This window comes from Macrobrachium nipponense, chromosome 17 (genome assembly GCF_015104395.2).
Source record: "Macrobrachium nipponense isolate FS-2020 chromosome 17, ASM1510439v2, whole genome shotgun sequence".
Classification (NCBI taxonomy): Eukaryota; Metazoa; Arthropoda; class Malacostraca; order Decapoda; family Palaemonidae; genus Macrobrachium; species Macrobrachium nipponense.
Window position 1 is genome coordinate 89,195,165 of NC_087210.1, and position 24,867 is coordinate 89,220,031.

Genomic DNA, 24,867 nt, shown 5'->3' on the forward strand with positions numbered 1-24,867 from the left:
AACAGGAGTTCTTATTACCTCACCATGCAGAGCCTTAATGAACAGCTGATCGAGGCGAGATACAACGAAACAAGTCGTTGCAATTCGGATTGACTCGAGATCTACAACGCTCACTTGCTACCGGGGTGTCAGCGCTGGCCAAGATATATATGTGGGTGGAATGGAGCCAACATCTAATTAGATTCAATAGTGACAGGATTTTGGAAGGGAAGTCAGATAAAGAAGAGTATTAAATGAAACAAGACAAAGAAAAGCAAGACAAGAAAAGCGGACTAACCTACGTGGAAATTTTGATCGCATAAAATCCTCGCTAAAGTTTGAATGAATTTGACGGTATTCAATGCACGTCGCCTCTAAGTAGGCATTGTTGTAATAAATACAAATATGACGCATTATGCACCGTCAAGGTATCATACGATATTTATTTACAGATCAATGGTCTGGTTTTCATTAGCTTAGAAAGAAATGAATATCTCTTATCTCTACTAACGTTTGAGAAGTTCTCAGCGAATAATACAGTTGGGAGCCTGCTCAAATGGCCGAAAAACTCTTCAGCATCAAAATCAGGCCTATTTATGTACTTTACCAGAGAGAGAGAGAGAGAGAGAGAGAGAGAGAGAGAGAGAGGAGAGAGAGAGATCTACATGTGGCGCCTGCCACGGCTCAGTAGTCAAACCGAATTCAAGAAACTCGAAAATTGCAGCTAAAATGGAAGTTGATCTATCCACAAAGGGAAAACTTAGGAAACAAGGAAAAAAAAAAGGCAGTAAAAAGTAAAAAATTATGAAACACAAATTTATTAATACACAGACGGGAAGTTAATTCAAATTTATAAATGAACGAAAGAAACTATTCAAATTTATTAATTCACAAACGGAAAACGATTCAAGTTTATCAATGCACAAACGGAAAACGATTCAAATCAATCAATGCACAAACGGAACATAATTAAAATTTATTAAAGCACAAACGGAAACCAATTCAAGTTTATCAATGCACGAAAGAAAACTATTTACATTTACCAATGCGCAAAACGAAAACAACTCGTATTTATCCATGCACAAAATGAAAAAACGAGTCGTACTTATCAGTGCACAAAGGGAAAGCGATAAAAATTTTTCAATGCAAAAACTGACAACGATTCAAACTGATTAATACACAAACGGAAAACTAAACGAATTTCCTGGACGGTCGCTCCTCGAACCCCCAACCACCGCAGCCCGGGCGGAATAACCAATAAAAATACCGGGGATTCTGCATCGAAATTGTATGAAATAACGAGGGACGAGATGGAGAGATATAGCCCCACTGGGGGTTATCCCATCGGGGGCTATCCCACGGAGTTCGAATTGACCGACATGACAATAGTGAATTCTCTCGTTGGTGATTTCAAGACACACGACTGGACGATATGCATCGACAATGAAGAGGAAGGAAAAAAATAGCCGCGTCCAATGCCCCGTGCCGGTGGGGAGGGGGGGGGGGGGGAGTTGAGGGGGGAAACAGAGAGAGAGAGAGAGAGAGAGAGAGAGAGAGAGAGTTACGTGCAGACGAAACGAGCAAATAACAAATATTACAGAGAGAGAGAGAGAGAGAGAGAGAGAGAGAGAGATAGCGCAGTCTCGTGTCACAATATCGCAATATTAAAAGATAATTATGAACACAAGAGTAGTTCGCCACTTTACTTGAACTCACAGGAAATATAAATAAATAATCAAATGATTAAATAGCAAAATAAAAATCAGGCTATGGAATAGGTGAAGGAAGAAGATCCCTAATGAATCAAAGCTTCTGGACATATACTTCTGTACATGCAGTAGTTTACCTTAACCAATAATCACAGAAGCACACGATGGCTGCAAGTCAAAACCTTGATTCCAGGCGACTTCTCAACGTGAAATCTTCCAGCATTAGATATATGTAGTCTTATACAATCGTATTAAAAGAAAAAAAGTTTAGTTTAGTCAAACGTAAAATGACAAAACAGTTGGATGATCATAATCGTTCAATACGATAGATGTATGATAAGCGACTGGCTAGCCAATAGTATTAAGTTGTGCTTGAGCCTCATATCTATTCAGTTCGAAACTCTGATTGCTGTAAGTGTTAAAACACGACTTACGTACTTTACTCCATGTCAAGGAGTGGGAAAAACATATAGAGCTGCAAGATGATCACACTTCTCTCAAGTCTCAAACATTTAGCCAAGAAAATCAAAGAGCCAAAGACTCAACCCAGTAAAGATATCAAACACAACTTGGTACCAGTCACTTGAAAATCCGTAAAGATTAAATAAAGTTATTTGTATTTGAAATAAATATTTCAAGAGCCAAAAAAGGAAATTAAATTTGATATTATTATTATTATTATTATTATTATTATTATTATTATTATTATTATTATTATTATTATTATTATTAATTTCCAGTTACTGTTCAAGTCCCTCATATTTCAATTTCCATAGCTCTAAAAATATCTCCCTTTCCAAATCGGCTTCCCCCAAGTAAAACACAAGCACTGATTCGCTCATTTCAGATCTTTTAAATTTCTATTCAGCTACTGAATCACAACTTAATATATACCTGTATGCTCCAGATTCTAGTAAATTTGAGATCTACATACCTAGTAGAATGCAGATGCTAAATATGTACAGGAAATGTAATTGTGTGTGTGTGTGTGTGTGTGTGTGTGTGGTGTGTGTCACAAATTTACACAAGACTTTCTTATGCCCTCAAATATCATTCTATAAAAACCATAACTTTCCCCAATTATGAATTGGCGTTCCACTAATTCGAAATAAAAAAGAAATATCAATCACACACGTGTGCATGAGAAAATGACCCAGTTCCACCTATCTGCCTACAATCCATTCAGTCATTATCTGTTTGGCTCTAGTCAAACCTAACGGTAACCAGCTTGGCTGTTCTTGCTCCTTATCTAAAAGTAAGAGAGAGAGAGAGAAAAAAAAACCTGCATGCATTCAACCAATGTAGAATATCTCCATTGTATACCAATTGAGGGGCCAATGATGATGACACAAGCCATGTCGATATTCGAGGCAGCCAATGCAGTTGGTTTTTGTGGCGCGTTTTCTTTCACTACGGGTTGAACCGGGGGGAAGGGTAGGGGGGGGGGGGGGGAGAGGAGTTTCATTCCGATCTCGATTAAACTGCTGTTCCACAAGAACATTATTTCCCCTCGTAATGGCGAATGACCTCTGACCTTATCTCTTGTTTCGAATGGTTATTTGGCATGCAATGATCTGATGGACGTTTAGTGGATATTTTTAAAACAATTATCTTAATTCCAATGCAGTTTCACAGGGCACCCTAGTGACTATCATGAATAAATGTTCGACGAGAGAGAGAGAGAGAGAGAGAGAGAGAGAGAGAGAGAGAGAGAGAGAGAGAGAGAGAGAGAGAATTTTGGTCTTTGAACGATGGAAAGTTTATTTTGAGAGAAAAAAAATAATCTTATTATGCGGGGTTACTGCATTGAGTTTTAACTTGATTTATAGAAACTTTATTTTATTTTTACTTTTTAGTAAAGTTATCAAAATGATTAAGAACATACTGATCTACTGAAGTTTGACAGTATACCGCTGAGTAAGTAAATTAACCCTTCGAAGATTGTACCGGTACTCTCGCCAAACAAAATTACCATTTTTTTTTTCCAAAGTAAAACTTGATCTATGCTTTCGTCTTTTGAATAATTTCCTCTTACTGAAATAGTTTCTCTATAAAAAAAGCTTTTTGTACCAAACATAGATTTATCGAGTTATCTCCGATCTTTACATTCCAAATATGTACGTTTTGCTCGTTTTCATATTGTCATATCATTCTTTAAGAATATCAAAGATTCTTTTCACGATAAATAACTATATCTTGCACAGATGGCTATGCATTACAAGCAGTAATTCTTGCTATAGAAAAAAAAATAGCCAAAGAACCACTTTTCACAAAGACTGCAACGCCTTGCCAAAAAGAGACCTCGGATCCAGTTCTCTCGTTTAAGAAACCGAACGAAACGCTCTCCACGGCTGTAAATCAGAGCACTTGTTCTCAGAACATAAATCGTAACACATACCCGAGGAAGGATATTTACAAAATAACGACTCTCCCTGGGTACAAACTAGGTATTAGTTATTATCCGCACGGTACACATTCTTCTAACAGTACTTTTTCCAGGTTCTGATATACTTCTCGGGGAAGGTCTTCTTGATATCGTTTTCCCTCTTTCCTTGGCAATTTCAACCGGCCTACATTTCTTCTGAAGGTCTACTTTTATATCTTCTCTAAGACAGGCTTTGACAACATTCCCGGTGAAGTACTTGATATCTTGTTCCTTCTTGGCAATTGCTATAGACCTCGATTTCTCTTGAAGGCCTACTTTCGTAGTAACTTCTCTAAGACAGGCATTGAGAACATTCTCGGCACCTTCTTGATATCTCGTTCCTTCCTGGCAATCACGATAGGCCTGCATATGTTCAGGAGTTCAAATGAATAATTTATAAAAAATTTCTCCTTTCTTCCCAATACCAATATCTTGTAGCCTTTTTTCTCTTAAGTTCAAATAACATACTTTTCTAACAATTATATTTAAAAGCATTTCTCCTCTTTAAGCAGGCTACAAAATTAAGTCATTTTGAACAATGCTTAAGGTTTCTACCGACCACTGATAAACACAAAACCTTTCACCAAGGATCTTAATCCGTCTGCCAATTTCTTCTATAGCCTAAAACCTCCTGTCTTTTAGGAAGCGAAATATAGTTCCCATTGAATTAGGACTATAGAATTCACACATTTTCATTTTCTTATTTTATGGTCTACGAAAACTTGGTGGACGTAAATGGTGCACTTTTCATTAAAATGGCCACATGAGTAAATACGTCCATACATTATTACAAATGACTACAGACTAAATTTGCATATTTTCCAGTTTTCATAAAAAAATTTGAAATGGACGTATTCAAAGTAATGTCTCCGATTTTGTACTGATTAAGTGCATCTATGCTCTTTGGTTACTTGGTTTATTGGAGGTTATTTAAATAAGTTTGTATCATTTCTCCTTTTCTAACCTGATTATCACCACCGCATAGTCACGCTCGTACAGACAAACACACAGAGACACCCATACATGTATGTATAAATGGAAGTAAAAACGAATATACATATAGATATATATAAATCTATATAAATATAATATATATATATATATATATATATATATAATATGAAAAATAGAGAGAGAAAGAGAAAGCAGAAAGTAATTAGGAGTTTTGTTACTATATCATAATTCAAATACGACGTAAAATCTCCTTAGGCATTATTTCCTCCACAGCCAATTCCCTTCTCTGACTATTAATATTCTCACAAGGCGAAGCAAACTTTTCAAGAACACTGAAAATAATCCCCATTTTCTATCATATACTGCGTATAGCTCAAGCCAGACGAAGTAGGTATTCTCTCTGTTTGATACATACAGCAGGTAGGTTTACTCTAAGAAGTATTACTCGTACCATTTGGATCACTACCTAGACTGCGTTTAAATCATACCATAAAAAATCAAGCAGAAGATACAATACCATTTTAAAAGTCTAATTTTTCTTTTTGAAAATCTAAAATCCTACAGTAGATGTAAAAGCTGAAATGCAAAGATACAAGACATTGCCAATTTATATAATTCTAATGAACTGTGTTATTAGAGCCCATTTAGATTAAGAACAATAGGAAAGGACTTAATAATTGCCTTTTATCTGCTCTCTCTCTCTCTCTCGCGTATCAAATGAACACCATATTCTTTGACAGTTTGAAATCCAAGACAATGGTCCTTGTAGGCTTGTTACATGTCAATAATAATAATAATAATAATAATAATAATAATAATAATAATAATAATAATAATAATTTTCTTTTCTCTCTCTCTCCTCTCTCTCTCTCTCTCTCTCTCTCCTCTCTCTCTCTCTCTCTCTCATAAACAGAAGGACCCTGTGGGCTTGTTCCATGTGAATTGGAGTTTATCTTCTGAATAATAATAATAATAATAATAATAATAATAATAATAATAATAATAATAATAATAATAATAATCAATAATTCTCTCTCTCTCTCTCAACAGATGGTCCTTGTAGGCTTGTTCCATGTGAATTGGGGTTTATCTTCTGATCATCATAAAATAATAATAATAATAATAATAATAATAATAATTAATCCCCCTAAATTTCCCCCCTCTCTCTCCCTGTAGGTTTGTTCCATGTGAATTGGGGTTTACCTTCTGAATAATAATAATAATAATAATAATAATAATAATAATAATAATAATAATAATAATAATAATTCTCTCTCTAAACATACACACAAATAAGAACACAGAATTCGATGACAAAGAGAGAAAGGTTGACTGATTATGGCAAGACAGGATCTGCAGCGAAAAGCGGGCAACCTCGCGTCAGATTACCTAAACGAGAATATTCTCCCAAAGCTGGGAAAATTATCACCACAGTTTTTTAAAGTCACGCAAAAATAAGTTAATAAAAAAAGGTGTCGCTTTTTAAACTACTCCTGTAACATTCATTTCATCCTGCCACACGACTTTTGAGTTTTCACAAACACCTCAGCTGTCTTTCAGTTTATCACTACATTTTTCACTAGACAGAACATTTGAATCAATAAGTCTTATCTATCCCACTAAATCATCCGATTGAAATCTAAGCCTACAACACCCACTCCACATAAGGGAGCTACATTTCAACCAATATCTTTCCCTTTACAAAACCATGGCTGTTTGAAAACCTCAATCTATAACTTTACGAAAACATAGAGGCCTGCTGGCTTAAATCAACGTTTAATCCTTCCGCTAGATACAGACATGATATTTCACTGATTCCAGTATAGTTCTTTACACATTCTTTATCATCTCTCATAAAAAACGGCTCCTCCAGATCTTTACCAACATTTTGCACATCTCAAAAACATTCTACAGTATTCCTGAGCTTCCAATACATCTCCCAATCGAAGGAAGGTCGCAAAGCTCCAGTAAAGATTCTTGTCCTTTTGTCTTAATCTTCCTGTTTTATTTCTCAACAGAGGTTTTTCTACGTTCAAATTTGTCGCTAGTTGTCATTATACATATATTTGCAATAATTTACTTCACTCCAGTTTCTGCTCTATCATATAATAACGATATACCCACAGGGAAGTTTGTTTAGCAAGTTAATATAATTTTTAAATTTGATCTATACGGGTCCATAAAGAACAACAGCAACAACAACGACGACAACAACAACAACAACAACAACAACAACAATAATAATAATAATATTAATAATTATAATAATAATAATACTATTATTAATAATAACACATATCATTCCACTTTATACTACGCATCCAAGAAAAATAGGGTATACACGTTATTTCCTTGACAGTGAAGCATTATGAAGGAATATTCAACACCTTTTTCGACATTCACTTGCCTTAACCCAGTAGTAACTGGGGGCAGGTAAATTGCTGATAACTTTTCCGACATATTTTCCATTCCGAGGTCGCAAATCCTACAGATTTTTCTGGGCCAGTTTGTTTGTTTATTGAAGTGTAAGGTATAGGTGACTCAACTTACTTGACAGTGGATATAAATTCTCGCCTTGAAACTTACAAGAGCAGTGACTAGATAATGATAACGACAGAAATATATACCGGTTTCAACATTTTTTCATTCTATTATCAGTGACAGCGACAAAAATTAAATAATGAAAGGAAATGTTCTATCCCCTGTGAGCCTATGTTTGTATCTAGGTTGCAAGGAAATAATTGAACGAGACCAACAAGCCTTTTCTCAATGCAGTGACGTAGGCTCCTTTTTTTTCATGGCCTACTGTGCGTTTTACTTCGATGCTGTCTTTGAAAACGTCGATGCTATTTGAGGGAGAGGAACAGAAAATAATAAGACATAACTATTTAATCCACACTATGTGGATTTTCTTTTACTTTACCCCTGAAAATGATATTAATTTCGATCTGAAAGACTAACGCATCCTCACACTTTTGTTGCTAAAATTGGAGATGACCACAGTTTTAAATCAGTATTTCGGGCACGGAAAAGGTTTTGGGTGGAGGTGGGGGTGGGGGTGGGGGGTGTTAAAGCAGTCATTAAGGTATTTAAAGAAAAGCAGGCGTGGGATAATAGGTACACAGAGGTCGGTAATGCACCATTGTTTGCAACCAATTTCGTTTGCTAGTCTGATAATCTATTTTAGAACTCCTAAAACTAACTATGAGAAAATACTGACATTTCCGTGGAGTGCATAAAACAAACACACACACACAAACTCTTCTTGGTATCTGGACTCAAAAGCAACCGATAATAAACCGGTTACAAGCAAAATTGAATGAAACAATTACCACGTATAAATTCAACATACATGATGACCACTTTTCCTAACAGTAAAAATTTCTAATCCCGATCTAGCTATACACAGTTATATATATATATATTCTATATATATATATATATATATAATATATCTTATATACACACGTTTATCTATATATACATATATATGTAGTATGCTTGTGTATCTATGTTGTAAAAAAAATAAATGGAAACGTCTTACACAATACAGTAACATTGAATTCAATAAACTGATATTGGGGCCTATGGAAATTTAGGAGGAATGCTTACTTTAAATTACTACAAAGGTTAATAAAGCAAAATTCGAGACCACTCCAACATATCAAATATCTCATTTGCACAGTATGAGAACATCCATGCAAGGAAAAAAAAGTAAACAAAAACTACGATGACATTCAACTCTGCTCCTAGCAGCTCCTAGCAAAGGAATGTAGCATCGTGGTCAACGCACAGTATACGCCACAGGCTATAATGTGTATCACACTAAATGCTGATGATAATGATGGGATCTGTTATAATAATGATGATTATGATGACCCCGGCCAGCATGACGGACCGACTACTGGTGTCCCGCCATGACCACGAGCAGCAGGTTCACCAACAAATCTTCCGAAATCTGAAAATAAAAACGAGTTGAGTAACGAGCACACATCGGGAATGAGTTGAACGAGGCCATTTCGAGGTGGAATATTATTGACCATCCAGCCAAGTACTAGGTTATGCTGCCGCCTGACCCCCAAGGGCACTGGGAATAAGGGTGTGACAACAGATGTGAGGAATACTTAAAGAAGCAGAAGGCCTCCTCTCTTCTGCTGCTGCTCCTGCTACTCCTCCTCCTCCTCCTCTCCTCCCCACAGCATCGCGAGAGATTAATAGACTTTCTCCTCCTTCAACCATAAAATACGGTCCTGATCCAGTACACCATCAGGCCTTTGGTGCTCCTTTGTAACGGCACTCCTGGCTATCATTGACAACTTCAGTCACCACAAACCCAGTGCGAACACACATCTTCCGAGAGTAGGTTTTCCTGAGCAGCACGAGAGAATTTCACATTTTCTTTCTCGTAGTCTCTTCGTCTCGCGTCTTCGGAAAAACAATCTCTCGAACGTCGACTTCAACACCCACGACAGCAGCATAACGCTGGTCACTTTTCGCGGACATGTCATCTCCGACGCTGGTCACAAACGATGAGAATCCAAGTGTAGCATGAAAACCTCACCGAAATAGACTTTGGAGGGCATTACAAAACACCTTGAACGAGGGAGGAGACACGCGAACGTACACACATACACACACAAGACGCAAAATGGAAGTGGGCACACACATACACACACACCAGAATAGCAGCAGATTCCCTAACTTACATATTCGTTTCTTCCAAGAATATCCGCATCGGCAGACCGTAAGGGTCCTTTCCGTCTCGTATCCCGATTCACACATGTCACATCCTAACACACCCGTCTTTCCGCTCCCATTTCCCGAGTACAATTTCGATCGTATTCGTAATTTCGTCCCTCGATCGCGATACATATTCACTTCGAGAGGGAGCACTAGCAACACTGACTTAGTCTTAAGGCAGGGGCCCCTCAAAGGCATCCAGGGAGAAGTTGCCACCTCTCGCCACATGCCAAGAAATAGTGACTCATATGACATACAAATCCCGCCTCTTCTTCATTCGATGTTCGCTTTTCTTTGGGTTTCTTGTGTCGTTCGGTAAAGGCGGATGGTCGTTTGCACACGGGGGACTTGGTGAATCCAAAGAAAGCTCGAATACAAAACGGGGAAGGAAAGTGGACGCTAAGCAACCTACCACTCGAAAGGGAACGAGTAGCGTAGGGGAGGTGAGGGGACGGGGGGGGGGGGGGGGGGGATGAGGGTGTGGGTATCCACGTTAGCATTTACCATACAAATGTGAACTACAATTGTGTGCATTTAGAGAAAGCCTTTGTATCAAACACCCAAACACGACCAGAATGCAACATTGCCCGTCAAATAAGCGAGCGAGGAAGCCAGGGGGAGAGAAAAGCAGCATCCCAATGCGATAACAGGAAGGCAATGATCAGTCGTCCGACTGGCATTCCAAAAAACCTTTGGGAGATGTTAGGTCTTTACACATGGGAGAGAGAAAGAGAAGACCGCGAGAAAGAGCCCAGGTCCTTGAGTGTGTGTGTGTGTGTGTGTGTGAGAGTGTGTGTAAGGCAACACATATAAACATAAACAGAGCCTGCCTTCAGCTTACTGAACGTGAGGCTTTTCATTCTTGGTTTAGAAACAGTGAAGGCCGTAACGCAGCGTCAATGAGTTAGTCATTCTGGTTTTTCTTGATGGAAACGAGAAATGGTGACCTGATAGGATAAGAATCGGACTCCATAACATATGGAAAACAACAATTCACTCTTATAAAAACAAAAAGAAAGCAATGAAGGGATGACGAACAGGGTGGCATAAAAGAACTGCTGACACAACACACACACACACACACACACAGAGAGAGAGAGAGAGAGAGAGAGAGAGAGAGAATGGAATGAGGCAGTGGGTGAATGGGGCGGTGGTGGTAGAAGAGGAGGAAGGCGGACACAAGAATGGCCCAGAGAAAATATTATCCCTCCGAGATCGTTCTCATGGTTTTTATTATATGACGGGTTGATTTTTTTCTTTTTTTTGTTTGTGTTTGTTTGACTGGTTGCACGGGCTCCGAAATGAGCTATATGCTTACAGTTTGGAGAAGCGACCTGACCAATGAATAGAGAGGATTGGTAAACATCAGCAAATGGTGCACTGAAAGAAGAAAAAAAAGGCCCATATATATATATATATATATATATATATATATATATATATATATATATATATATATATATAATATCTAGGTGTCTCGGGTTCAGCAACCACAATGTAGACTTCATTTGTTTTTATCATGATGCATTTAAACGAAACTAAATGAAAATGACATAAAATGTAAATTAATGTTATCTAATATTTGGTGTGACTACCAAGTCATCATTATGAACAATTACAATAATAACGTTAATGAGAGAGAGAAAAAAACTTGCAAACATAACCAATTCTTTACTAAGAAAAAATAAAAGAAAATACAAACTTAAATAATCCTTGAACAATATAAAATGAAATCTACTCCCACGACTTTTTCTAGAAAAAATGCAATAAAATTTCCAGCCTATTAAGCAGAAATGACAGAACACTAGTGTTAAAGGCAGCCATATGGGATTATTCCGTTCTTTATAATATAGTCACTCTCTCCTTATCTATCTTTAAGTTAGAAGACGGCCAATGTCTAGAAGCTAAAAGGGCTTGAATGGTTGGTATACTGGCGGTGGCCATGGATTGTGGGCTAGGGGAGGGGGTGGGGCTCGGATGGTGGAATGCGGGGATGGGATGGCATAGTGGGGTGACTAGAGGGGATGGTACGAGAGAGAGAGAGAGAGAGAGAGAGAGAGAGAGAGAGAGAGAGAGATGCCCGGCGGGACTCTAGGGAACGGTATGGCAGGAGTTCATTACTTTCCTCAGCGTTGAAATCACCTGTGTCCACAGCAAGTCCGCAAACTTTACCTCCTTTTCTTTCCTGTTTCACATTACGGATTTTTCCAAGGAAATTAATAATTACAAATAAATCATTAATAACGACATAACCCAACTAATTTGATATATAATGCTATATGCACGTTTCAAGACGGAATGAAATAATAAGAAGCAAGAATATTCACTACTGATACAAGTTAAAATGAAAATCGAAAAATACTAATGGGTTATAAAAAAGCCTTGATATATTTAAGGGATGCATGTAAAGCAAAAGACACTGATTATCTGTCAAGGTTTATCTGAAGGACTCCAGCATAACAGCATTATTATCATCTGTCACCCGTGCAATTATATAAGCATCACAAAAGCAAGGCTGGAAGGATTCGTTAAATTCCAGATTATAAAAGAGACCGAAATTCTTCCAAGATTCTGCCAGCAACTCTTTTGAGAAAGACTATATCCAGTTATCACATCGAAAGCAAAGCTCTCTCTCTCTCTCTCTCTCTCTCTCTCTCTCTCTCTCTCTCTCTCTCTCTCTCTCTCTCTCGCCTTCCATTAGGTCTGATATCAATTGCATCTGAAGAACGCTCAAGCTCTCGACACAGTTCGAAGCACGAAAACTGGAAAGCAGTTCTTCCTCCTTTCCTAATTCCTCTGATACTTTTATTATTATTATTATTATTATTATTATTATTATTATTATTATTATTATTATTATTATTATTATTATTATTATTATTCAGAAGATAAAACCTTATCATATGGAACAAGCCCACGAAAGGGGCCACTGACTTGACATTTAAGATTTCAAAGAATATGGTGTTTACTAGGAAGAAGTATGACGAGGTCAAGGGAAATACACAAAGAAGATTCCACTTATAAGGAAAAATATTGATAAATTAACAAATAGATAAAAATGTATCAAAATACAAGGGGAACAGTATTAAGGTAGTAATGTATTACACCTCTGCTTGAACTACTGAAGTTCCAATTACGCGACACACTCTCCTAAATACGAGGGTGAATTCAAGTGTTAAGATCTATCAGGCAAATCATAACGAGAGAACTACAGTCAGTTAATTTCAGAACAATGAGCGGGAAGATTTTTATTTTTTATTTTTCACCGTGCAAGCAAGCGCGCATGCAAACGCACGATTGAATCAAGCAAGTCACGCGACAATAACAGGAATGACGTAAGTTACGAAATTATAAATGATATTCGTATAAAAAACCTTACTTTTCCTTTAGGCAGAATAAATTAACCTCTTCCCAATACCTCATACGATCTATGAAAATGCCCGCTGTACATTTCCGCATAATGCACAATGCAAGGAAAATTTATTGTCTAAACAAACACGAGTTACAAAGAGTTCCTTTTGTAATATCGATACTTGTGATTTGACACCGATCAGACGTTGCACTCAAGGTCCCAAGTTTGTACGAAAACACCGCGATAACTCTATCGATCTATCTATCTTCATGGCCCTACTTCTTAAACCAAGAACTTTTACCAATCCTAGAAATCAATGAGTAAGAGGAAATTGTTATTTCATTAAGCACTAGGACTGATTTCTCTGTTACACTGCCATTATTTCCACAATCAGCCTATGAAATTAAAGAACCATAATTGTAAGCTGATCAAGTAAAAATTCTTGCGAACACAGTTTGCTATTTAATATGAAGCTCTGATCTCTTGCTATCCAGACAGTTAAGTCTTATAATAACGTGAACTGACATACAAAATAAGTAAATGTATATTATATAAGTATGTCCATAAAATTATAAAATACCCTGTATATATATATATATCTATATATAATACATATAATATATTATATATGCATGTATATATATATTATAATATATATATATAATATATTATAATATTATATATATATATATATACAGTAAACAAAAAATAAGAACCCCCGTTGTTCTTATAGGGTACGCCACTAGAGGAAGTGGGATTTATTAAACATTTTTAATCATCTTCACTTACTATGTGACTGGGGAAAAAATATTTAGCATCAAGCAAGAAAAGTAATTGTTGCAACTAAGTGCTTAACTAAAAGAAATTAAATAACAGACACTGGCACAGCTACATATGTTGCTAATGAGCATTCAATCAAAAGAGATTACATGTAATAAACCATTTAAAGATTTTTTTTATGTATACTGCATACTTAACTTCTGGAACTGCCTTCAAAGTCATCAGCTTTGCGACGACAGCCTACCTGTCATGAATTCTCCCTCACTACCAAGAAACTTACCTGGAAAAGACAGAAACTTAAGATCAGCAGGGTCATGATAATTAATGATGAACTGTTATTTCAGAAAGTCAAAACAAAGTAATGTTAAAAATAAAATAGTTCATCGTCATTGAAACTTTCAGGATGAGAAATATGACATTCGCATTATTTGCTTGCGCCCTCACATTGTTATTCATTCATTATACGTGGCTGATTGATTTCTTACGATATCTTTACGATATCTTTTAATGGGTACTACAATATTCATCTCCCTCTTACATATATAGACATACCCAAGAAAAAAGAATCTGGCTCTCTCTCTCTCTCTCTCTCTCTCTCTCTCTCTCTCTCTTTTCCCAGTTTGAAATGAGTGCCGAGTGGCCATATGTAAGTGAGAAAAAGTAGAGTATATTTAGATTAGATTGTAGAAGCTGCAATGAATCCCCCACCCACCCACCCACATATATATATATATATATATATATATATATATATATATATATATATTTCTATATATATATTATATATATATATAATAGCATTCATTCGAGCTACAAATGTCCTTTAATATCTAATTCGCTCTATCTCGAAACTGATATATTTTCATATATGTACCGAAGGGGAATTTTTAGTTGATAATAATTTCGTTCCCTCATGGGATCGGACCACTGTCCAGTGGACGGGAACGAAATCAGGACGGACAGTGACGTTGCCGAGTCGGCAAACAGAGACTCTCTGTTGGCCGACTCGGCAACGTCCCTGTCCGTCCTGATTTCGTTCCCGTCCTCTGGACAGTGGTTCGATCCCATGAGGGGACGAAATTATTATCAACTAAAAATTCCCCTTCGGTACATATATGAAAATATATCAGTTCCGAGGTAGAGCGAATTAGATATTAAAGGATATTTGTAGCTCGAATGACTTATATGAACCACTGTGATGTGATAATTATTCATATATATATCATATTATATATATATATATATATATATATATATATATATATATATATATATGGTCTAAATCTGCGCAATTCGTCAAAATTTCGAATTCTGTCAAAGCTTGGCGAGTATCTAGTGCTTTGTCAAAGCCTGGCCAATACTCAGTAAGTTAAAAAAATTCTAGTAAATATTTGGTCCTCTGTCAAAGCTCGACCTTCATTTCTCGTTCTGCCTCGACACCGCTTGATTTACACACTCATTATGCTGCTTCATCGCAAGCCTGGAGAGCACATTATGCTTGCTGCTATTAATCACTGCTTTTATAAAGTGTCCCAACCATTCAATGTGGATTAGTGAAAATTTACGAGACACTGTGTCATCCAGGAGTGATTTGTAAAGCCATTCTAATCATAATTCTGCATATATGTCCACTTTAGAGGTGGCCACTCATTATTTGGTGCAATAGTGCTGGTCAGTCACGCGATATTTATGGGACATTATTTTATACATGAGTACTGCATGAGACACTAATTTTTTAACCAGATATTTTTTTATGGAAGGATCATAAATTTTCAGCTCAAAAAGAGTAAAATGTTCAAGTTCATTTCTTAATTGAAAATTGTATAGGATTATGTGGGAAATTTATGGAAAAAACGTGAAGATGAAACAGATCATTGATGGTCTATAATCTCTATATAATCATGTATGGGTTTACATTTAGTTTACAACATTAAGAAAATTTAGATCATATGCATAACTTACAAAGATAGCAAGGGTAGAGTACATAATAAAATAAATAAATTTCGGGATATTCCTTGAATGGTTTTGTCACAGAAGTCAAGTCATTCAGTTTACTAAATAAAAATGAGGTCTCAGAACTACATGTAATCTACAAGACAAAAATTATCACCTTATCTTGACTCTTCCTAATGAAAAACATATTCTTTGGGAGCTCGAATTTCAGGTCAATGGCCCCTGTGGTCTTGTTCCATGTGAATAGGTTTCATCTACTGAATAACAATAATGATAATAATACAAAACGACAAGAAGAATATGAAAGACACTGAAGTGTAGCTTTACAAGAAGAGAATAAGCAACTTGGATCGAATGTAGCAGGTAGTGTACATAATATAGATTTCGAGATACAATATAAAATGGTTTGTAATTTTCAAAGCATGTAACTTAAAAAAATTAACGAAGAAAAACCGAGACTGACTTTTGCTGAAGCTATATCCATCATGTGCTGTTGTTACACCAACAAAGGTCATGGAAGTTCTACACTAACAAAAAAGTTTCAAAAACAGAACAATCGATCATCAATTTCCTGAAGTAATTTACCTATAAAGTAGCCATCGAATGAAAATGCGTGTGCTCCCCTCCCCATCCCTTTCCCAGCTCACAATCTAATTAAACGGAGAATTTTTTTTAATAGGAGTCGAGATACTGGTTCTATTTAGTTAAGCTGCTCCAAGGTTTACCAGTTCATTTCCTTACATACGGGAAAGGGCACGATTAAATACACGAAGGTCCTTGTTCTCCCATAGTCTTCATCAGTCCCAGAGAATAGTGTAAACACAGCCTAATGTATAACTTAAAATCGATTAAGCGAAGAAATTGGACAATATCTTAACTATGATAACCGTACGTTTATGGCTTGCATTCTGCAATGAAACACCGAGAAATACCATCCTCTCTAAATTCCTACGACGAATCCTTCCTTCCGAAGATTGGAAATTTGTCTGTTTGTGATATTAGTCTACCAGTGCGTTCTTCAAATCAAACAGAGATGGAAGACGGTTATCTATAGCCCAATGACGGCAGGCGCCTGTCATTAACTTAATGAAGCCATCCTGCGCATGGAACGTTCTTGGCTTTTAAGAAACTGAGCTAAATAAAAGACAAGCCTCCCTCGTATAAAAATATCCTTCGTTTAATAAAGATGGCTAATTTATAGATAGATAACTTCAGGAGACTGATGATCAATTGTTGTGTTTTGAAACCCATTTTCTGTTACTGTAGAACGTCCATGACCTTGTTGTAACAGCACATGTTGGATATGACTTCAACGAAAGTCAGTCTTGGTTTCGCTTCGTTAATTCGTTAAATGTATGCTTAACCAATGACAAAGCATTATATATTGTATCTCGAAATCAATGCTATGTGCACTACAGTTAAAGTCGAAATTGCTTAATCTGTTCTTCTTCTTCTTCACTTTCAAAGCGAACACATCTTGACGAAGACAGCCAGGATACGAGAAAGTCCTTTGTTTCGGCCTGGACAGCGAAGGAACTCTTTCTCGCCAAAGGATGAGGAGAAGGAAAAGGAGGAGGAGGAGGAGTAGGAGGAGGAGGAGGAGGAGGAGGGAGGACGAGAAGGCGACGCATCCTACGACAGGAAGATCCCACCGATCGGGCCGACTAACAAAGTCGTGAATTTAAGAATTAGCACCGAAATGGTTATATCTATCTGTAAAGGCTCTCCGTTTCCTCCGTTACCTGTCGGAATGGGTCTAATAATCTGATTGTTAATCGCTTTAACCGATAAAAGGAGCCATAAAACACGACAGTTACAATCGCCTCTCTGAGGCTCTATAGAGTTGTCCACCTGGCCATTTAGATAACGCCGGATCTGCGAGGTTAAGATTACAAGATCAAAGGAGGCGGATGTCTGGGGGGGGGGGGGGTGGATGTGTTTCGTTCCATTTTCCTGGAACAACGAAGCTCATAACAATTGTGGTAATGAGATCAATAATAATAAAGAACGACAAAAATGACTGAGGGTATCGGGGTTACATTATATAATATATATATATACATACTATAGAAGTATGAATGTATATATATATATCGCAAATAAACAAAAATGCACATATATATTATATACATAAATATATAATGCGTGTGTGCGTGTGATGTTTATGCATGTATATACAGTATGTATATATGTATATCATATTCTACTAATTTTAATGCATTAAAAAAAGAGAGAGAGAGAGAGAGAGTATGTAATTTGACTCATACTAAGGACATTCCCATGAAAAAAAAGAAAAAAAAAACGAACGACGAAAGACCAGAATATCAAATGCAGGCTTATTGGCTATTAAACTCGGGAGTCACGTATCGGCTGTCATTACAAGTATTTCCGAGGTCGATGAGGCATGGGACACAAAGGATACCGAACCGACATTCGGAAATATAAATAAAATAACAGCGGCAACCTTGAGATCCATCAAAATCCAGCTCCGACTGCCATCCTCTGGCGACGATGATCTGAATATGTACTACTCAGGTCATGAACCACGAAATCTGATGAATTGCCTTCATAGATGACGTCAAAATAATTCTACTACGAGAGTCAATGCAGAATAGAATAGAAGGTAGAATTTAGGTGAAAGGTTATGCGCTAGGATTTGTGACAGTAAGAAGGTTTGAAAGTTGTAACAGGAGGAGAACGCTAGGAAATAATTTTTCAAGAGGGTACAAAAGTCTGATGGAAGAAAGAGAATATGAACGGCGATACAGTAAAAGGAATGAAAGGGGGTTGCAGCTAGGGGCCGATGGGACTCTGCAAAGACCCTTAAGTAATGCCTACAGTGCACCACGTGGGGTACACTGATTTCCATGTTGATTTAACGAGGCCGAACGATAGGGAGGATTAGTGTATGAATACCTGGCCAAATAGAAAGCAAACTCACAGATAGGCCTGAAGACAATTTGATACTTTTCCTTACTTTCTCTTATCTCTCAAAGGCCTGTCTTGGTTAGGGCAGTTGGCTAAGCGTCCCGTCAGATTTACCAAGAACAAAAGGGGGGAGGGGGATGAAAAACGTAACAGACATACGCACGAAGCCTTGGTGAGACACATCAACTCTACAATGAGTCAACACGAGATGAATAGCACAGGAAAAGTAGGTTCACCGATCCGTTAGCTGAATTTTAAAATGATGATAATACGAACAGACCAAGTAACAGACCGCCTGAGAGAGAGAGAGAGAGAGAGAGAGAGAGAGAGAGAGAGAGAGAGAGAGAGAGAGAGAGTCTTTCAGCTTCTGAACAACTGCCGATAATAAACCCCGTTTAAAAAGACGTATGTAAAGGTGAACAGGTAACACCAGTAAAGGATGTTTTGATATATATATATCAAAACATCCTTTACTGGTGTTACCTGTTCACCTTTACACACACACACACACACACACACACACACACACACACACACACATATATATATATATATATATATATAATATATATTATATATTATATATAGAGAGAGAGAGAGAGAGAGAGAGAGAGAGAGAGAGAGAGAGAGAGAGAGAGAGAGAGAGCTAACAATCGGATCACTCGTCTTTGTTTTATCCATGACAGAAGAGTGTTTGACTTTGCGCAGCAGGTAGAGGGAAGTGGGCCAGGGTCTGTTGTGGGAGGGAGGGAGGGAGGGAGGATGCTCTCACAAACCTGATAATGCTACGGTCGACGATTCCGAAAAAAAAACAAAAAAAAAAAAACAAATACAGTTTAAAACAACAACAACGGCAGCTATCATTTCAACGGAAGGAACACCTTCGGAGATATAAGTAGAGGTGTAAGGAACACATTAAAAATGAGATTTGTTTTGTTGAAAAATCCATGAATTTTGAGCCCAAATGATGACAGTCCTACGTCTCACTACTTTTCTGTCCACCTGCCGTTGGTTAAAATATAATTCATTTGCATAACGGAGTAACTGACTTCTTATGTGAACTTCTTTAATGTGATTGAAACGAGTAATCTAGCTTAACCGGTCTGGGATGAAATAATGGGGTTTTACTTTTCAGCAAGTTTAGAAATTTGATAAGAAATTGATCTTTGAACAGATAGCAATATTATATGTGTATTAAGAATAACTTTTGTGCTCAATATCAGTATTTAAAGAAAGTTTTGCCAAACCGTGCTTAATTTACCTGTGCGTCTTGCGTTTGTTACTTTTAAAGTTCTCAAAATAGTATATCTCTGCCGTCTTCGCATTGCATGGTAAACTTTAATTTGAACAAGGATACCGTTTAAGGTTTCTCCAGCATACAGAACGCATAGATGGACCTGTGAACTTCAACCAATGCTTCAAGCAACCTGGAATCTGGCACCCACCCTTTACTGCCAAATGTAACTTAATTTACAACAGAGTTAGGTCGTTTGTTGTTTTCGCTTATGCGGGGAGTAAGCCTACAAACTACTTTGTTGTTGTTGATGGGGGGGATAGGAAAGCCTAAAAAGTCTGGAAAAGATTTTTCGCGTTGCGCTAAATATACATTAATTTAAGGATGGTTTGTGATTTATTTATTAGAATGAAAACGTAAAAAATATATATAATGTGCATGTCAAACAGTTCAGAGAAATTATTTCTGACAAAATAAAGCGGATTTATTTTAATTTTCGTAGGTAAAACAACGCTCTATTTGACCGTAGATTTAAGCACGCGCCCCGAGTAAGCTGGAGGTGGGATCACGGCTTGTTTATCAGGACGAAATTCGTCATTAATTCGAAAAAGAAATAATGTTTTAGATCTCGTAAAAATGAAGTGTTGCAAGTTCCTCCAGGGACGGAGCAAATTGATAACACAGATAACGTGACGTTAATTCCTCCTGGGGTGAGATATGAAGGGTTCCTCATTTAAAACATCGACCTCATTAAAAATTTGTTGATAATCTAATTCAATGCAAGTTTAACGCGGACTTCTTATCAAGACCTGCTGCTCTGGCGATAAGGCCATAATTATATAAAAATATATCATGGCAAAAAAAAAAAATCAGGCTTTTAAAGCTCATACATAATAATAAAAGTATGAGCCTTAGGTCAGTGCCTCTATATCCAACACGAGGTAAATGAACCTATTGTGTTTTTATGCTATCTGGAGCAGCTGTAAATACACACACCCAAACACACACACACGCACACACACACACAGATTATATATATATATATATATATATATATATATATATATATATATATATAAATTCCCTGTCAATGGTTATCGGTTCTCGTTGGTCATTCTTCTCTCTCTCTCTCTCTCTCTCTCCTCTCCTCTCTCTTTCTCTCCTCTCTCTTTCCTCTCTCTCTCGCTCTCTATCTCTCTCTCTCTCTCTTTCTCTCTCTCTCTCTCTTTTAGACGTTTATGCTTTGTCATTTACTATTCTTATGTATCATGAAGACTTTCCATGGCTGTTCAAAGCCTAAACTTATTCAGATGTATTAAAAAAAGTGTTCAGCAATATAAGTTCTCACTACAATTCGCTCCGGTTTTAATTGTTTTGTAAAATGAAGACTGACGAATACCTTTAATAGAGAAGCAACAATAATAATGATGTTGATGATAAAACATTAGTATCATCGTCTCTATTACTATTGATTTGGAAAATAAAAAAAAATTACCAGACGATAAAAAGGAGTAACATTGCATTTATAAAGAGGAGAAGAAGAAGAAGAAGACGAAGAAGAAGAAGAAGAAGACGAAGAAGGAGAAGAAGACGAAGAAGAAGAAGAAGAGGAAGAAGAAGAAGACGAAGGAGAAGAAGAAGACGGAAAACGAAAGAAGGAAGACTTACCATTATTATCACCAATGCCTCTCATCAAAATTATTTTGAAAATAAAAAAAAATTACCAGAGATAAAACGGGTAACACCGCATTTATAAAGAGAAGAAGAAGAAGAAAAAGAAGACGAAGACGAAGAAGAAGAAAAAGACAGAAAAACAAAAGAAGGAAGAATTACCATTATTATCACCAATGCCTCTATCAAAGTTATTTTGAAAATTTAAAAAAATTATCAGAGATAAAAACGGGTAACACTGCATTTATAAAGAGAAGAAGAAGAAGAAGAAGAAGAGAAGAAGAAGAAGAAGAAGAAGAAGAAGAAGAAGAAGAACAAAAGAAGGAAGAATTACCATTATTATCACTAAGGCCTCTATCAAAATTATTTTGAAAATAAAATAAAATTACCAGAGATAAAAACGGGTAACAGTGCATTTATAAAGAAAAGAAGAAGAAGAAGAAGAAAAAGAAGAAGAAGAAGACAGAAAAACAGAAGAAGGAAGAATTACCATTATTATCACCAATACCCCAATGAAAATTATTTTGTAAATAAAAAAAAATATCAGAGATAAAAACGGGTAACACTGCATTTATAAAGATAAGAAGAAGAAGAAGAAGAAGAAGAAGAGGAGGAGGACAGAAAAGCAAAAGAAGGAAGAATTACCATTACTATTACCAATACCTCTAACAAAATTATTTTGAAAATAAAAAAAATTATCAGAAATAAAAACGGGTTACACTGCATTTATAAAGAGAAGGAGAAGGAGAAGAAGAAGAAGAAGAAGAAGAAGAAAAGAAGTAGAAAAAGAAAGAAAGAAAGAAATGAAAGAAAACGGAAGCCAACTCCGCTACTGTGGCCACTCAAATGCAAATTGAGCATAACCGATGCATGCGTCAGCAACAGCTCTTGACTCCTCTGCTGAAGGAGGTGCTGACGAATGAGAGCAGCAGGTGTAGAGAGAGAGAGAGAGAGAGAGAGAGAGAGAGAGAGAGAGAGAGAGAGAGAGAGAGCCGTCCAGAGGGGTGCAACAGTTTAGTCGATTGTTTGAGGCGATGACGAGCAAGTTCCATTCAATGCTCTTCTACTCCGTCTTTCTCCTTCCGTTCATTCTCCTTTCTCCTCCTCCTCCTCCTCCTCCTAACTCTTTTCCTTCTTCCATTCCGTTATTCTTACAATCCCTTCCCTTTCTGCCTCTTCCTTGCTGCTTCCCTTCTCTTCTCCCATCCAACTACCAACCCCGTTTATTCTCTTCTCTTTCCGCTTTCTTCTCCCCCCCTTTCCTTTCTCTTCTTCTCTCAAACCTTTCTCTTTTCGTTCTCTTTCTCCTTCCTCCTAACCCCACTTCTCGCGTCTAACCTCAAAACCTCCTCCATTCGTCTCTAAATCACAGTCAACAATCCTTCATATGTGACGCCAGAAGGAATATATATCAATAAGTTTATCAATCTCCCTTAATCTTGTTTCTCTCTTATGATACCAACCCTACATGTCTTTAAAAACCTCTATTATTATTATTATTATTATTATTATTATTATTATTATTATTATTATTATTATTATTATTATTATTATTCAGAAGATGAAACCTATTCAAATGGAACAAGACCACCAAAAGGGTCATTGAATTGAAATTCAAGCTTCCAAAGAATAGACCAGAAGTAGGACAAGACCAGGTAAAGAGAAATACAGAAAGAAGAGGTCCCACTTTTTAAAAACGAAAAAAACAAAAAAATAAAGAAATCAACAAATAGATTAAAATGTATTAAAATGCATGGAGAGTGCAGTATTGGGGTAATAATGAACTTCTAAGTTCCAGTTACACAACTAAGAACGGTTGATTTTCTAAACGTATATTTTTGAAGGAAAGTTTAACGTCTTGACCCTCTCTTATGATACTGCCATGGCGACAAATATCGCACTAGTCGATGGAACAAACATTTCACAGCCAGAAGGTCTTTGCTTTTAAAGGGTTCTGCCAGGAACCAGGAACTTGCCAATATATATAAATTTTAGGCCAAAGGCCAAGCATGGGACCTATGAGGCCACTCAGCACAGTAAGGAAAACTGACAGCAAAAGATTTGAAAGACGCAACAGTTGTTAGGAGAGGGTTGAGTAAAGTAAGATGGAAGAAAGTGCCTTCGAACGGACGCATTCGTAAAAGGAATGAAACGGGTTACCGCTTCGGAAACAGAGCTATTGTTAAAAAAATGACAATGATGCAAAGCAAATCAAGTGAACCCTCTTGATAAATGTCTCCCTCTGATTCGACCTTACAACCAGCAACGCTATTTTCCAACTCTCTCTTCTCGCAAACTACTTACTTCCTCATTTTGATACAGAGTATCACTCAGTATCACCGCTCATGAATGCTCTGCATTGCATTCTCTTCGGAAGGTTCGTCTGGCAATGGGAGGCTGCATTGCCCGAAGACGAGCTGGAGGGTGGAATTGGGAAAAACCATAATTGGCAAGGCCAGTTAAATTGGCATAAAGAACATCAGCTACACTACCAAGTCATTCCAGTCCTGTGTACGAAACCAAAAATTATGTGCGTGTGTGTTTTTAAAATATTTTGGAGACTGAGCATTCTCTTCTTGGCAGATGTGAATGTACAAAAACTATAGGAGATTATGAGACAAGGATACGATTTTTAAAAGCGAATGGATCGGGACAGACACAACTACCGTAATCAAACTTGATCACTGAAGTCTTAATTGGCCTCGTCTACTAAAGTAACCCGTCTCTTAAATACAAGCAGGTTATATGTTTCAGGAAACTCACAGGTAAGTAAGTATATGTCCCAGGTAACCAGATTAAACGCGGACGCACAGAATTAAGGTTATTAATGCTAAAATCTTTCATATTCATATCGGGCTCTAATGACATCTGATACAGAGACCTTTCTTGGGAAAAGTAGCATGGATAAATACCGAAACACATATCATATCCAGAGCATTTTTTAAAAAGACGTTTCGCTACATTTACGTGTAGTATTTCAGTTTGAAAACGCTACACATAAATGTAGCGAAACATCATTAAATAAAATTATCTGGATATGGTATGTGTTTATGTACTTATCCATGCTACCTTTCACATTCAACTTATTGTTTACTGGTTTCGAACCCATGTCTCAGTATTGTCTTAAGAAACATTCGAGGTT

At 36.9% G+C, this 24,867-nt stretch overlaps 1 protein-coding gene across 4 annotated transcripts in view; it reads right to left on the reverse strand.

Moving 5' to 3' along the window:
• Positions 1 to 24,867, reverse strand: part of LOC135196462 (F-box/LRR-repeat protein 7-like) — a 409,207-nt gene that overhangs the window by 26,155 nt on the left and 358,185 nt on the right. The window contains exon 1 of one of the 4 annotated variants that reach the window (XM_064223309.1): positions 9,774 to 9,954. The exons of the other annotated variants lie outside the window; for them this stretch is intronic. Within the exon in view, the coding sequence (XP_064079379.1) occupies positions 9,774 to 9,939 (166 nt within the window). The 5' untranslated portion in view covers positions 9,940 to 9,954. Of the gene's footprint in view, positions 1 to 9,773; positions 9,955 to 24,867 lie in introns of those variants that run through there. 4 annotated transcript variants of the gene reach the window in all.